This window comes from Podarcis cretensis (assembly GCF_951804945.1).
Source record: "Podarcis cretensis genome assembly, chromosome: 10".
NCBI lineage: Eukaryota > Metazoa > Chordata > Lepidosauria > Squamata > Lacertidae > Podarcis > Podarcis cretensis.
Window position 1 is genome coordinate 2,600,693 of NC_137179.1, and position 15,413 is coordinate 2,616,105.

Here is a 15,413-nt window from a genome sequence, read left to right on the forward strand (position 1 = left end):
TTCTACAGCCTGGAATAGCATTAGCTTTTTTTGCTGCTGCATCACACTGTGGACTCATGTTAAGCTTGTGGTCCACTAAGACCACTAGATCCTTTTCAGGCAGGCAGAGGCGATACAACCTGCTCTGGTATGCGGAGCGGTGCTCATCCGAGGGGGCGTGACGCACATCCCAGGGGGCGTGGCACACTGCCCGCAGTGCATGGTGCGCATCCTGGGGTGTGTACAGCAAGTGGTGCACGCCCGGGGGTGTGTGCCGCCAATCGGGGGTCAGCATTTTGTCACCCCCCTTCGGAATGGTACCCGGGGTGGCCTGCCCCCCCCCCGCCCCCTCGGAACGCCGCTGCAGGCAGGAAACCTTTCTCAGGACTCAGCTATACAGCTGCAAATATGTTTTAAGTGTGTTTTAAGTGCATTATACAAAAGTGACATGAGATGGCAATGGTGAGCTTATGGCAAATCCAATATATTTTTCAAAACTTTTTTTTTTAAAGCTTTTTCACAGCGTTTTTTTTGTGTGTGTCTAGATTCCTCCCCAGTCCTTCCTGAAGATGCTGCCAGCTGAACCAAGCTGAGGCCTTTCCTCATCTCTCCTTTGGAGGAGGCTGGGAGTGGCAGAGGGAGACACGCCAGGGACGGGAATTGATCCTTTCTCCCAGCTACTGAGTGGTGGAGAGGACGGAAAATGATGGGGACAAGGAACGAAAGATCCCGACAGAACTCTCTTTTTTTCCCAGCCACCCAGCCAAATGGCACTGATGACACTTGAAGCAATTCTGCACAGCAAGGCTAAGCTCCACAGTCCTAGATAAGGAGATATTGATGGTTTCTATTTTCGGCTTTTATTTTTCTCCTGTTTGCCAACTGGCAAGGAGATCGACCAATGTTGCGGCGTGTGCTGATCGTCCCCCTCCGCTCCAGTGCTGCGTCTCTTGGTAATTAATTGTTGTTCGGGTGAAACCAGGGAACTTGCACGCTTTTGCTTCATAAATATAACAGGCAGCAATATCGTACCAGCCAACCATTTGCTTAAATTATACATAACACATTTGTCTCCTTAAAGGGCTAAATGAAGTTTATTAAGCTTGCCCTTATTGCTTATTAAACCTGTGCCTCCTTGGGTCCCTTCGCAGTGGCCTCCTGCCCCCTTCCGCACCCACCAGAGATTCCTCAATGGGACCTTTGAAGGAGGGGTGGGAAGCAAGGGTGCCCCCCCCCCCAATGCTGCTGCAATGCAGCCACCACCATCCCTGGCCATTGGTCACACTGACCAGTGGGAATAAAAACAGAGGAAGAGCCTACTGGATGAGGCCAAAGGAAGCCTGTTTGGTCCATCACCCTGTTCTCACATTTGCCAAACAGATGCCTGCGAGAGGCTGGTGGGAGTCCAGCAAGATCTGACCACAGCCAGGTAGAGAAAACCCCTGGAGGAAAGAGCTGGTGTCAGCTAGTCTCCCCTCCCGACAGGTAAGGGGAGACCCAGGACTTCTGGGCTCCAGATCTTCCGACATCTAAGGGATTTTGTTTAGTTTCTTATATTTTTTAACATATTTTTTATTATATTTTCTGTTCTACAATTTTAAATACTCGTTTTACATCCTTTAGGTATCAATGACTTCCCTTCTCCTCTTTCCATGGTTCATTTTACATATCACAAATCCCTGCATATTTTACAAAAACTATAGCATTCAGCATTCCACGCAGGGACGTCCAACTCCTGATAGACTGCAATCTACTCATAGCATAAGAAAACTTGCAGTGATCTACCCATTGTTGTTGGATGGACCAAAGTTGGTGAGCTTTTTAGGAAGCCACAGTTATTGTTTTCCCCTTTTTTTGGGGGGGGGGGAGATAACTGATCTACCTGTTGGACATGCCTGCTTATTGCATCCATCAAAGCTTTCTTAAACTGTTGAATTTATCTTAATGCTGCCAGCATTTTCAGCTTTACAGAGTTATTTCCCATATACAGTCATATCTCTAGTTGTGTTAGGTTCAGGCTGCGGATTTTCGGGTTGCGAACGTGGCAAACCCAGAAGTGTATACTTCCGGGTTTCGCTGTGCGTGCATGCACAGAAGCATTCTGCATGCTTTGCGCATGTGCAGGAGTACTCTATGGAGTCACGCACATGCACAAAAGTGGCGCTCTACTTACAGACTTTTTGGGGTGCGAACGACACCCCGGAACGGATCGCATCTGTAAGTAGAGGTATACCACTGTATTCAATAAACGTTTTCCAATCTTCTCTAAACGTATGTTCTTCTTGTTCTCTTATTCTATAGGTTAAGTCTGCGAGTTGTGCATGTTCTGTCAACTTTAGTTGTCATCCTTCTTTGGTTGGGACCTCGCTTGTTTTCCATTTTTGGGCTAACCAAACATGGGCCGCAGTTGTTGCATACATAAAGAACCTTTTTGGGCACCTGGAAATTCCAGTCTGAATTATCCCCAACAGAAAGGACTCTATTGCTTTGTTTATTGTAAAGGAAACCAGCACAGCTTTGAGCTAATCCAGAGGTGGAGGAACCTTTCTCAGCCTGAGGGCCACACACCCTTCTCAGCAACCTTCCAGGGGCCACATGGGAATAGTGGGCAGGGCCACAGACGAAAGCAGGAAGAGCAGCACGTGTCATCTTTACTCTGAACGCTAGGCTGGTTTCTACATGCAGACCCCCAGACCCCTCTGTCCCCCCACCTAGGCAAGCAAGAGGCATGAGCAGAGTGCAGGGGCCCATCTCAGCCAGGCACGAGAAGTTGGGGAGCAAAGCAGGGCCGGTAAGAGCTGCGCCTGGGGAGAGTCCCAAGGGCCACGAATGGTGGCTTTGAGGGCCACATTCAGCTTTAGGGTCTGAGGCTCCCCACCCCTGAGCTAAGCCCCTGCCTGGTCCTTTTCCTTCTTGCTTTCCTGACCCCCCTCCAGCCTCCCTTGCCCAAGCACCACCCAGAGCCTCTCCTTGCAAACATTCCTCTTCTCACCTCCGCTATCCGGGTCGTGGAAGTTGGGGTCCAGTCCCTTCTCCAGCAGCCTGCTGACCTTCTCCACGTTCAGCGTCTGCACATATTCCATGAACTTCTTCAAATTCGCCTGCGGTCAGAAAACCCCAGAAGAAAGATGTGTGAACGCTGATTTAGAACATTTATAGACTCACTAAACACTTATAGCTTTGGGTTTGTTTTTGTTATGTATTTTGTGTTCTCATTTTGTTATGTGGTCAACAGCCCTGATTCTTCAACATCAGCTTCGTTGGACTGGTCATGTTGTGTGGATGCCTGATGATCATCTTCCAAAGCAACTGCTCTATTCCAAACTTAAAAATGAAAAGCTTCATGCTGGTGGTCAACAAAAGAGGTTTAAAGACTCCCTCAAGGCAAATATTTTAAAAATGTAGTATAAACACCAACAATTGGGAAACACTGGCCTGTGAGCGCTCCGATTGGAGAACAGCCTTTGCCAAAGGTGCCATGGGCTTTGAAGACATTCAAACTCAGGACACAAGGGAGAAATGTGCTAAGAGGAAGACATGCTTGGCAAATCCACACCATGATCAACTCCCATCTGGAAATCAATGTACCAACTGTAGTAGGATGTGTGGGTCCAGAATTGGCCTCCACAGTCACTTATGGACTCATTGTTAAAACCATGTTTATGGAAGACAATCTTACTTGGCTATGAGGGATCGCCAAAGAAGAAAGAAGAAGAAGAAGAAGAAAGGTCTTCAGAAGGCGGCTAGTATACTACTACTACTAATAATAATAATAAAATAATAATAGATACATGCTCATTAGCAACTTGAAATCTAACAATGCTATTTCCTGCCCCTGGTTGCATTTCAAGTCACGTTTCATGGAATCACTGAATTGTAGAGTTGGAAGGCACCCTGTGGGTCATCTAGTCCAACCCGCTGCAACGCAGAAATCACAGCTAAAGAGTCCCTGACAGATGGCCAGGCACCCTGTGCTTAGAATCCTCCAATGAAGGAGAATCGGCCACCTTCCGAGGGAGTCTGTTCCACTATCAAACAGCTCTTGCCCCCGCAGACATTTTAGCACCTGAGGCAAAAATGCTGCTCGCTCCCTGCTAGGGAAGAAGGGGTGAGTGAAAATCAAGAACGAGGGGGAAATGAAGAGCTCCATTGGGATCTGCTGCTCCTGTGGATTCTGCCGCCCGAGGCAGCCCTCTTGCCTTGCCTCATGTGTGGGCCGGCCCTGGGAGCAGCTTTCTCAAATGTACGCACCTCAGCTTAATGTGGCTGATGTTTTCAAATCGGACAGAAGCTGCTTTGAGGGGAAACGTGCCAAGAAGCATTTCTCATGAAACTACAGGGGAAATACGGATTTTGGCAATTTCCATGTGCACATGGTTTTAATCACCTGTGGTGGGAGCACACTGGAGGCTGTGTATAATTGCACACAGCCTTAAAGCGCATAGGTGAGGGCCCTCACATACCAGTTGTGCATGCAGAAAAATATGGCTGTGGGATGTGATCCATGAGAGGCAGTCAAGTACAACATTCCTTGTAATGCTAGAGAAGACATGCGAGGGGATGTTTGGTCCAGCCAGTCGAAACTTCCTGTTCCTCCTGGCTGGAGAATCCTTCCTTTTGCATGTGATAGAAGGTGGGCGTGACCTCACCTGCCCAGGTAACAAAAGGACGAGTCACACAGCACACCTCCCTCTTTTTGATTTCCTTCTTCGTTTGAACAGCTTTTCAGCTAGGACTCCTCTGTTAGCGTTCAGCTAGCAAAAGCATTGGGATTATTGCCCCATATGGGGTAGAGTCACACGTACATATTTGTAACTAAGTCTGCCTTCAGGAATCCAACTCTGAACTTCTTTTATTGACTTTGAATAAGATTGTGGCATCTTCATGTTTTTAAGAGCGATTCAAGGGAACTTACCAGGAACGTGTAATTCAGTCTGAGACAGATTGAGAGGCTCACATGAGCCTGCAACATGCTGTGCATGTTAAAAAAAAAGGGGGGGGTGTAACTCTGCTCCATAAAGGAACTTGCTAGCACAAGTTAGGAAGGATATTAATAAACAATATATCCTCTCCTGCAACCCAGAACATTCTCACAACCACTGGGTGATTGATGGCACTCACACATCTCCCTGTACTTCCAGTGAATTTGTACCATGCTCCAGAAGAAGCTTCCCCATTTCCCTGTCATTGCGGACATTCGCTGTACAACTAAACAGCCAAGACTGGCAATCTGTTTCCGGCCTCTTGCCTCTCAGCAACAGCTTCTCTGGGGGACCACAGGACATCTGCGGATCTGCCAGAAGACGTCGCGGGGGCTGCCTCCTTTTATTTATATCCCTTGTTCGCATGGTGCAGAAGTGCCACTCTTAAGTGGCACAATCTCCCCCTGGCTGCCTCACAAATCAAAAGCACTCGGAGAGACAAGATCAGACCCCTCAAGGCCACCTCTCCATCGGGGGCCAGCCGGCGGGAGTCGCTCTTGACCAAGTTTTGCTTGCCAGTGGCACCTTCTGCCTTCAGGCTCCCATGCAGATTTCACCGTTACGCCTCTCCCCAAGAGAACACGGGCAGATGGAGGGCTTTGCTCATGTATTTAGCTTGCCATGCCCTGCCCACCACCCCAATTAGACAGCTTGGCATGTGGGTGACTTTATTTAAGTGACTTTGAGACGGCTGCTGGAAGGTGGCTGAGCAAAGGTGTGTGTGCTGGTCCCGGGGGCTAACCGAGAGGCGGGTCCGGGTCCAGTCCAAGGTCGATGGTGCCGTATGGAGGCTGTCCATCAAAGCTGTAGCTGGGTCCAAGGCAGGGAGTCGGGTGGGGTCAGGAACTCTGGCAGAAGAGCAGGACAGGGTGCAGGCAGGAACAGGCTAGCAACAACATTGCTCCCGCAACCTGGGACTGGGGCTGGCTGGCTTTTATCTGCCCCAAGGCATAGGGCGGCCCCGGTCCACAGGTGACTCACCTGGCCTAGAGGCGAGCACTCCTCCTGTGGGAACTTAGTTCCCTCCGCCTCTCTGCCCTGAGACTCTGCAGCTCAGGAGAGGCTGGAGGGTTACCAGACCCAGAGGCAACCTCAGCTTCCTCTGACGGGGCTGAGAGTGGAGCACCTGCAGGCAATGGGTCCTCCATCACCTCAGGGGCCAGAGCAGACTCACCTGGTGCCTGCACCTGAGGATCCAGCACAGGTGAGGACCCTTCAGGCTCAGGCCCCAGCCCAGGCTCAGCTGGTTCTGGAGGCGGGGACTCCTGTGCAGGCTGGGATTCCTCAGGTTCAACCTCTGAGTCCGAATCCCAGGCCATCACAGTGTGTGTTCCTTGCTCCCTGGACAGCAAAGAACAGCTCTCAGGGTTGATGGAACACAGCTTTTCAAAATCTCTCCCCCACCACTTTGGTGTTCTAGAATTGTGCTTTCTTCCCCTTGCAAGGCCAACTACACCATGGGCATCTTCCTTTGGAGCCTCTGGGCAAGGCTCCAAGATTATCCTGTGAAAACACAGCTCTAACATGCCACTGAAGATGTTTTATTTTGGAACATGTGGGCATCACAAGCTGCACATGAACCGTTGCGTCCTGCCTTGGTCAGGGCCTCACATGGAGTCCTGTGTCCAATTCTGGGCACCACAATTTAAGAAGGATGTTGACAAGCTGGAACGTGAGCAGAGGAGATGATCAAGGGCCTGGAAACCAAGCCTTATGGGGAATGGTTGAGGGATTAGGGTATGTTTAGCCTGGATAAGAGGAGACTGAAAGACGATATGATAGCCCTCTGCAAATATCTCAAGGGCTGTCACGTGGAAGAGGGAACAAACTTGTTTTCGCCTACGGGACTGCCTCTCCTGGTATGCCCCGCAGAGGACCTTAAGGTCCACAAATGACAACATTTTGGAGGTCCCGAGCTGCAAGGTGGTTAGATTGGTCTCAGCTAGGGCCGGGGCCTTTTCAGCACTGGCCCTGACCTGGTGGAACGCTCTGTCACAAGAGACCAGGGCCCTGCGGGACTTGACATCTTTCTGCAGGGCCTGCAAGATAGAGCTGTTCCACCAGGCCTTTGGTTTGGACTCAGTCTGACCCTTATGTTTCCCTCCCCTTATGGTCTTGATTTATCAGCTACTTTAAAATGAGGCTGCATTTTAAATTGCATCTTAACCTGTATTTTAAATTGGGGTTCCCCTTATTATGTTTTTACTGTGATTTTATTGGTGTTAGCTGCCCTGAGCCCAGCTCTGGCTGGGGAGGGTGGGGTATAAATAAATTATTATTATTATTATTATTATTATTATTATTATTATTATTATTATTCCTGCTCCTGAAACTAGTTCCCAAACCAATGGCTTCAAGTTACAAGTAGATTCCAATTAAACACCAGAACTTTCTGACAGTAAGAGCTGTTCAGCAGTGGAAAGGACTCCATTGGAAAGTGGTGGGTTCGCTTTCCTTCAGGGTTTAAAGCAGAGGTTGAATGGCTACCTGTCAGGAATACTGTGGCTGAGATTCCTGCATTTCAGGGGGGTTGGACTAGATGTCCTTGGGGGTTCCTTCGAACTCTGCAGTGCTGTGATTCTGTAGAGGAAAGGCTTGGGAGGGCTGGCCTGTGCTCTGATTCTGGAATTGCAATCCATTCCTGAGGCTCAGCAGGCACTCAGACAGAGGCGAGCAGCCCTCCTGCGCAACTGCAGAGCCTTGCCCCCCGTCCCATGCGCCCTGCTGCCTGCTTTGCAAGGGACTCCCTGCTGCTGGCTCCTCCTCTGATCTCCAGCCAAGGGAAAGGTGAAACCACAGGGAGAAACCTCAGGGCAGCGTCCGAAGCCTGGCAGAAGCCTGTGATGCTCTGCAAAGAGCGTCTTAGAAAGGGAAGAGCGGGGGGCGAGGATTGAAGGGGCGCTTGGGGTGCAAGGCAGAGGCTGCATCTCTCTTGCGGCAGACAAAGGAAGGGGCAGGGGAGCCATCTCTACAAAGGCAGTGGCAGCCAGACAGGTACAGAAAGAAAGAAAGAAAGAAAGAAAGAAAGAAAGAAAGAAAGAAAGAGCAGAACAGAGTGAAACTATGGAACTCCCTGCCACAGGAGGCAGTGATTCCTCTGTAGTAATGTACAGCTGCAACATATTTTGGGAAGGGGTGGAGAACATCACTCTGTTTAAGTGCCTGCCTAGCTATCTCCACTCTCAAAGTTCTTGTAGTTCACCCAGAGCCAAATGCCATATTCTTTTATTCTTTCCTGCTTTAACATGGAGTTACTGCTGATCATCATAAGTTGGCACATTCTGCTCCTCACTTGGGCTGTGTTTACTCTTTTTTTTTTTTAAAGAATATTTATTCGTATTTCAAGAATATTACAAAGACAGAAAAAAAGGAAAAAATAACAAAAATACAAAACTAAAATCATTTAAAAACAGATAAAATTTCAATTACTTTTTTTCTTTTAACTTATTTCCCAGACCTCCTCGCACCTCCCCTTTTTGTATTCCAATTCAAATTATTAGCTCAGCAAATCCTCATATAACTTATTATAACTTATTATAACTTATTATGACTTATTTCTCAACCTTTACATTACAGCTGGGAACCACTTAATTTCTGTCCAACATCATTCTAACATTCATTAATTTTACAGTGTTTCTGTAGATAGTCTTTAAATTTCTTCCAATCTTCTTCTGCCGACTCTTTTCCCTGGTCTCGGATTCTGCCAGTCATTTCTGCTAATCCCATATAGTCTATCACCTTCATCTGCCATTCTTCCAGGGTGGGTAGATCTTGTGTCTTCCAATACTTCGCAGTAAGTATTCTTGCTGCTGTTGTTGCATACATAAAAAAAATTCTGTCCTTCTTTGACACCAATTGGCCGACCATGCCCAGGAGAAAGGCCTCTGGTTTCTTCAGAAAGGTATACTTAAATACTTTTTTCGATTCATTATAGATCATTTCCCAGAAAGCCTTAATCCTTGGGCACGTCCACCAAAGGTGAAAGAATGTTCCTTCAGTTTCTTTACATTTCCAACATTTATTGTCGGGCAAATGATAAATTTTTGCAAGCTTGACTAGTGTCATGTACCACCTATATATCATTTTCATAATATTCTCTTTTAAGGCATTACATGCCGTTAATTTCATACCTGTGGTCCACAACTGCTCCTAGTCAGCAAACATAATGTTATGTCCAACATCTTGTGCCCATTTAATCATAGCCGATTTCACCATTTCATCCTGAGTGTTCCATTTCAACAGCAAGTTATACATTCTTGACAAATTCTTAGTTTTAGGATCTAACAATTCTGTTTCCAATTTTGACTGTTTACTCTTAAGGGATCATCCAATGCATCTCCAGTATTCCTTCCGGATTATGTCTTTTTCTTTAGCCAGGATTTCACATAGCTCTAATGCTTTGCTGAGAGTTTCTTCCTAGTTTCCACACCTGTTTTCCAGCATATCTTCATATATGTCCACCAAAAAGGCAATCAGGTAGGGGGAACTATGACTTGGCTGCAATTCCAGTAGCTGTCCTAAGCGGTTTAGATGTTTTGAAAGGCCACAGAAGGTAGTGATGGCTACCAACTTGGACAGCTTTAAAAGTTAAAGGTAAGTAGCCATGCTGGTCTGCCGTAGTCGAAACAAAATAAAAAAAATCCTTCCAGTAGCACCTTAGAGACCAACTTCGTTAGTTATTGGTATGAGCTTTCATGTGCATCCCAATAACAAACTTAGTTGGTCTCTAAGGTGCTACTGGAAGGAATTTTTTTTATTTAGCTTTAAAAGTGGATTTCAAAAAATATATCTATTAATGTGTCAGTACAAATGGAAGGGACGCAGGTGGTGCTGTGGGTTAAAGCCTCAGCGCCTAGGGCTTGCCGATCGAAAGGTCGGCGGTTCGAATCCCTGCGGCGGGGTGCGCTCCCGCTGCTCGGTCCCAGCGCCTGCCAACCTAGCAGTTCGAAAGCACCTCCGGGTGCAAGTAGATAAATAGGGACCGCTTACCAGCGGGAAGGTAAACGGCGTTTCCGTGTGCGGCTCTGGCTCGCCAGAGCAGCGATGTCATGCTGGCCACGTGACCCGGAAGTGTCTCCGGACAGCGCTGGCCCCTGGCCTCTTAAGTGAGATGGGCGCACAACCCCAGAGTCTGTCAAGACTGGCCCGTACGGGCAGGGGTACCTTTACCTTTACCTTTACAAATGGAAGTTGTTAATATTGCAGTTGTTGTATAAGGGATTGCTATTTTGACCGGAGTGTAATTGAAATTAATAAGATCTTGAAAACGCAGAAATAAAGTAAACCATCAAACCATGAATTCTAGCATGCGCCCCCCCCCCAACTTAAATTATATAATTTGGTATCTGAATGATTGGTATTAGTAATTGTATTATGATTTGGCATTGTTATAATGAGGCGATTATTGGACTGCTATTGAAAGCTAACAAAAATTATTATCAATCAATCAATAAAAATGAAAAATACCCTGGAGGAAAGGGCTATTGATGGCTACTTGCCACCGTGGCTCTGCTGGGGCAGAGGCAGCCATGCTTCTGAATTCCAGTTGTTGGAAACCACAGAAAGAGAGGGCTCCCATTTTCAAATCCTGCCTGCTTGCTGGTTTCCCATAATGAGCATCTGATTGACCACAATGAGAAGAGGGCTCTGAACTGGGTGAGCCACTGGCCTGATCTAGCCGGGCGCTGCTTATGGGTGCCGTCCACAAAGGCCCACAGACTGGAGGCCCACCAAAGGTAGAAACTTTCTTAAAGTCTCACATATGCTATTGTGCTGCAGTAGTTAAGAGTGTCAGATTAGGAGATGGGAGAGACGAGGGTTCAAAGCCACGCTCAGATTTTAAGGGGCAGTCACTGCCTCTCAGGAACGGGGGGCCCTGTGGGTTAAATCACAGAGCCTAGGACTTGCTGATCAGAAGTCGGTGGTTCGAATCCCCGCCACAGGATGAGCTCCTGTTGCTCAGTCCCTGCTCCTGCCAACCTGCAGTTCATAAGCACGTCAAGTGCAAGTAGATAAATAGGTACCACTCTGGTGGGAAGGTAAACGGCGTTTCTATGCGCTGCTCTGGTTCGCCAGAAGCGGCTTAGTCATGCTGGCCACATGACCCGGAAGCTGTACCCCGGCTCCCTCGGCCAATAAAGCGAGATGAGCGCCACAACCCCAGAATCAGGGGGTCCCTTTACCCTTTACCTTTACACTGCCTCTCAACCTAAACCGCCTTGCAAGGTTGTTTTGAGGCGCAGGGAGAACCACGGACGTTGCCTTGGCCCACTTGAAGGAAGAGGCAGGATAGAAACGGAACAAGAGACAAGTAGATGCTAACTTCACAATATGCGCAGTGGTTTTATGACAACGTCGCTTTGCTTTCCAACATGTGGCGGCCTGCCGCTTGCCCACTTGCCCACCAGCTCTCAGCCAGAGAGACCCACTGAGGGAATATCCCAGAGGCTAAGTCATGAGCCGACACACTAAAAAGTTATTAATTTATTATTATGCATTTTGCTGAGGAGTTGTGGATTTTCATTAAAGTTGCTGGTGCTGGGGGAAAAATCCCAACTGCTTGTGCTATTCTAATGCAGCTCACCACTAATTTTACATATAAATATGCATCTATAATTTATATGCGTTCCAAAGATATGCAATTGATATTTAATTAAATTTCCTTCTTCTCCTAATAATCTTTGTGATTACAAGGTATGCAATTATTTACTAAACCCTGAAGCCTTTTCCTCCCATCTCAGCCCTGGCAGCAGAATCTGGCTGCTGCTGCAGAAAATCCCTCTCCCATACCCTCCAACATTTCTTTGATGAAAACAGGGACCTTCTGCCCTACACCAGGACGTTTCTCCCATGTCTGATCTCCCGCACCCACAGACATCATATGCACATATACGTCTGTCACCTTGAACCAGTTACAACCTCAGCCTAGCCTACCTCGCAGGATTGTTGTCAAGAGCAAATGTGCGAGGGAAGGGGTCATGTGCGACCCCCTTCCACAGGTAAATGGAATACAATAAATTTCTACCAGTGAGCTGCCTTGAAAAATTGCGAAAATAATCAGGAACATACCAGAGAGTAAATCCTATTGAACTCAGTGGGACTTACATCTGAGTAATACCGCTTAGGCTTGCAGGGTAAGGCTCCATTTACAGTAAAGGAATAAACACTCCACACCTTTTCCCTAAAAACTGCTGGCTACTGAAGCATTGCAAGTAACAACAACAACAACAACAACATTTTTTTTATATCCCTCCCTTCCCTGCCAAAGCCGGGCTCAGAGCAGCTAACAACAGTAAAATAATACAGCATTCTAAAATCAATTCATTCTAAAATCAGTTCAAATCAAACTGATGGCAACCATTCGGCTAGAGTTCTATGAGGATTACCAAAGGAGGGGGTCAGAAGGTGCCTTGGCCAAAGGCCAGGTGGAACAGCTCTATCTTGCAGGCCCTGCGGAAAGATGTCAAGTCCCACAGGGCCCTAGTCTCTTGGGACAGAGCGTTCCACCAGATTGGGGCCACGGCCAAAAAAGCCCTGGCTCTGGTTGAGGCCAGCCTAACCTCCCTGTGGCCCGGGATCTTCAAGATTTGAAGACCATAAGGTCCTCCATTGGACATACCAGGAGAGGCGGTCCCGGGTTAAAGAATTTAAAGCAGATTGCTTACATTTTCCTGCAAAATTATAAGAAGGGCTTTGTATGTCAGAGTCATCATTTCCTTCATTTTGTTACAGAAATGACGGGGGGGGCACACACCCAGGGAGTGACCAAAGGGACAACAATAGACATCTGCAGAGGCAGTTGAACAGGGGTAGGCAACCTAAGGCGCATGGGCCACAAGCGGCCCACAGGGGCCATTTAACCAGCCCTTGGCGAGTCCCCCCGCAATGCGCTAAAGCACGGGGACTTGCTTCTGCAGTGCCGGAAATTGGAAATCATGTTTGCGCAGATTCCAGAAATCGCAGGTGTGCGCACTCATGCGTTGCCCGCAATCCGGCCCACAGAGGGATCTCTGCTGGAGTGAAATAGCCCAGTTGAGCAAATCAGGTGTTCTGAAAGCCCATCTCCAGACAAGTTCTGAGGGCAAGGATATAGAGAGAGTTTTATTGCTCTTCCGGTGATGGGGACTTAAGAGGTGTTGGGGAAGGTGTCTGATAAAGGGACCTCATGTTGGTCTCGTGTCACCCTTGTATACCCCTCCCCATTTGTGACATGCTAGTGATGTAGTGATGATGTCTCGATGATGCTGCTCAAAGTGTATTCTGGGGGAAAGATGGAAGTTTTAAAGGGGTTCTTACTCCTGTGGGGACCTGTTGTGCGGTTGTACTGACCGCTGTTTTGCTCCAAATTACCGTATTGTTCACTCTATAACACGCACCTGACCATAACACGCACGTAGTTTTTAGAGGAGGAAAATCCGTAGGCATGCCACCCGTAGGCATTCCCTCCATAACATGCACAGACATTTCCCCTTACTTTCTAGGAGGAAAAAAGTGAGTGTTATGGTGCAAAAAAACGGTACTTGGCTGGAGCGTCCTTTTACTGACCGCATGGACCCATGGGGGACTTGCACCCCGACAAGCTGGGCTGTTGAGTAGGAATTTTTTCCCTTAACAATTTGGTGCAGGGCTTTTATTTTCAATATCAACATGACTCCTTTTTCGCACCTCTGCACCTTCTGATTCCAGAAAGAACAGGTTGGGGAAAGCTGCCCTTGAGGTCCACAGGGTCTGGGTGCCTCCTCTCCAGGCCCCACATCTGTGGGGAGGAATCACATTGAACCAGCGCTGGGTGGATCTGGGAAGAGCAACCCTTCCCTTGCAAGTGGATCCCCATGGATCCACTACGGAACTAATGAAGCTTGAGCTTTAGGGTCCCTAATCCCAGAGGGGCCCCAGAAGTGGCTTTAGTCCACATGCTTAAAATTTTGGGGTCTACCAGTTGGGGGATCGATTGGGTTAACTTTTTCTTAGGAGACAGGCCCCTGCTACACCTCTGGGGAAAAAAATGGCCTGTTTGCCTTTAGAGCGGCAATTTTAAGGAGAAAAGTTTGCAGGGATGGTAAGCTAAATTCTTCATGGGAGCAAACTCTTATCTGGCATAATGCCTCATTATTTTAACCACATAATATGTTTTATCCTGTTCTGTGTGATATTTCGTTTTCTTTCTCTTTTTGTAATGGCTTTGGTGTCACAAATAAAGAATATGTGTTTATTCCTTCCTTGTAGTTTTTACTGCAGATAAACATGGCTACTCTTCTGGAACAAGCCTGCTGCTTTGCAAGATTCCCCTTTGATTATTTTTTAAGATGTTTTAAATGAGGGAGAAGAGAGAGATGGAGAAACGCGGAAGCAGTTTCAGGAACTCTGTTTGCTTGTCGCACGGACACACACACAAACACACACACACACACATCCCTTCTCACCAATCAATCTCAGGCCGATCAATCTGGCTCTGGGAACGCCTGCTGCTGCCCCTCTGCTCTCCCATCAGCCGTGGACATGAGGACGATCTGTCAATAATATGCTACATCTCTGCCTGGGGAGCTGACTCTCAGTTGCCACCGCTCTGGCCCTGTACACTTAGCAGAACCCAAGCATCCCTGACAATCAGGATGCCTTTCCCCTCCCCTACGGCCCCCAGCCGGCATGCAAGGATGGAAGGGAAGGGAGATGCAGCCTCAAACTCTTGAGACTCCTCTGTATTAAAAAAAAAATTCATAACAAACCAAAGGCAGCAGCACTGAAAATTCAGAGGGCAGACAAGCTTTGCCTGCAAAGCAGCAGCAGTCTTGTTTGATGGAAAGGGTGCAATCCACAGAACCATGTGGCTGGGGTGTGTGTCTGTGTGTGTCTGGGGAGAGAGGGGCAGTTGAGGACAGGTGTGGCCTGGGGAGACTTCTGAGGGCCAAGTAGAGAGACCTGGACAGATGCATCTGGCCCCCGAGCCCTGCTGCAGTTGCATCTACCGTTGTCCCAAAGGCTTTTGAACCTTCTAAAGGTAAAGAAGAAGAAGAAGAGGAGGAGGAGGAGGAGGAGGAGGAGGAGGAGGAGGAAGAGGAAGAGGAAGAAAAGGTAAAGGACTCCTGGATCATTGAGTCCAACCAAAGGCGACATGGAATGAGGCGCTCATCTCGCTTTCAGGCTGAGGGAGCCAGTGTTTGTCCACAGACAGCTTTCCGGGTCGTGGCCAGCATGACTAAACTGCTTCTGGCACAATGGAACACCGTGATGGAAACCAGAGCGCAAGGAAACGTCGTTTACCTTCCCACTGCAGTGGTACCTATTTATCTACTTGCGTGTTTTCAAACTGCTAGGTTGGCAGGAGCTGGGACAGAGCAACGGGAGCTCAGCCCATCGCGAGGATTCGAACTGCTGACTTTCTGATTGGCAAGCCCAAAAGGCTCAGTGGTTTAGACCACAGCACCACCCATGTCCCTTCTACCTGTGAACCTT

At 48.0% G+C, this 15,413-nt stretch overlaps 1 protein-coding gene across 10 annotated transcripts in view; it reads right to left on the reverse strand.

Annotated features, from left to right (window-relative positions):
• Positions 1–15,413, reverse strand: part of SHANK3 (SH3 and multiple ankyrin repeat domains 3) — a 494,453-nt gene that overhangs the window by 276,288 nt on the left and 202,752 nt on the right. For all 10 annotated transcript variants that reach the window (XR_013842778.1, XR_013842779.1, XM_079992132.1 and 7 more), the window contains one exon: positions 2,972–3,080. Coding sequence is in view for 8 of the 10 variants with exons in the window: in XM_079992132.1 (XP_079848258.1) it covers positions 2,972–3,080 (109 nt within the window). In the remaining 2 variants the exon portion in view is untranslated. The remainder of the gene's footprint in view (positions 1–2,971; positions 3,081–15,413) is intronic.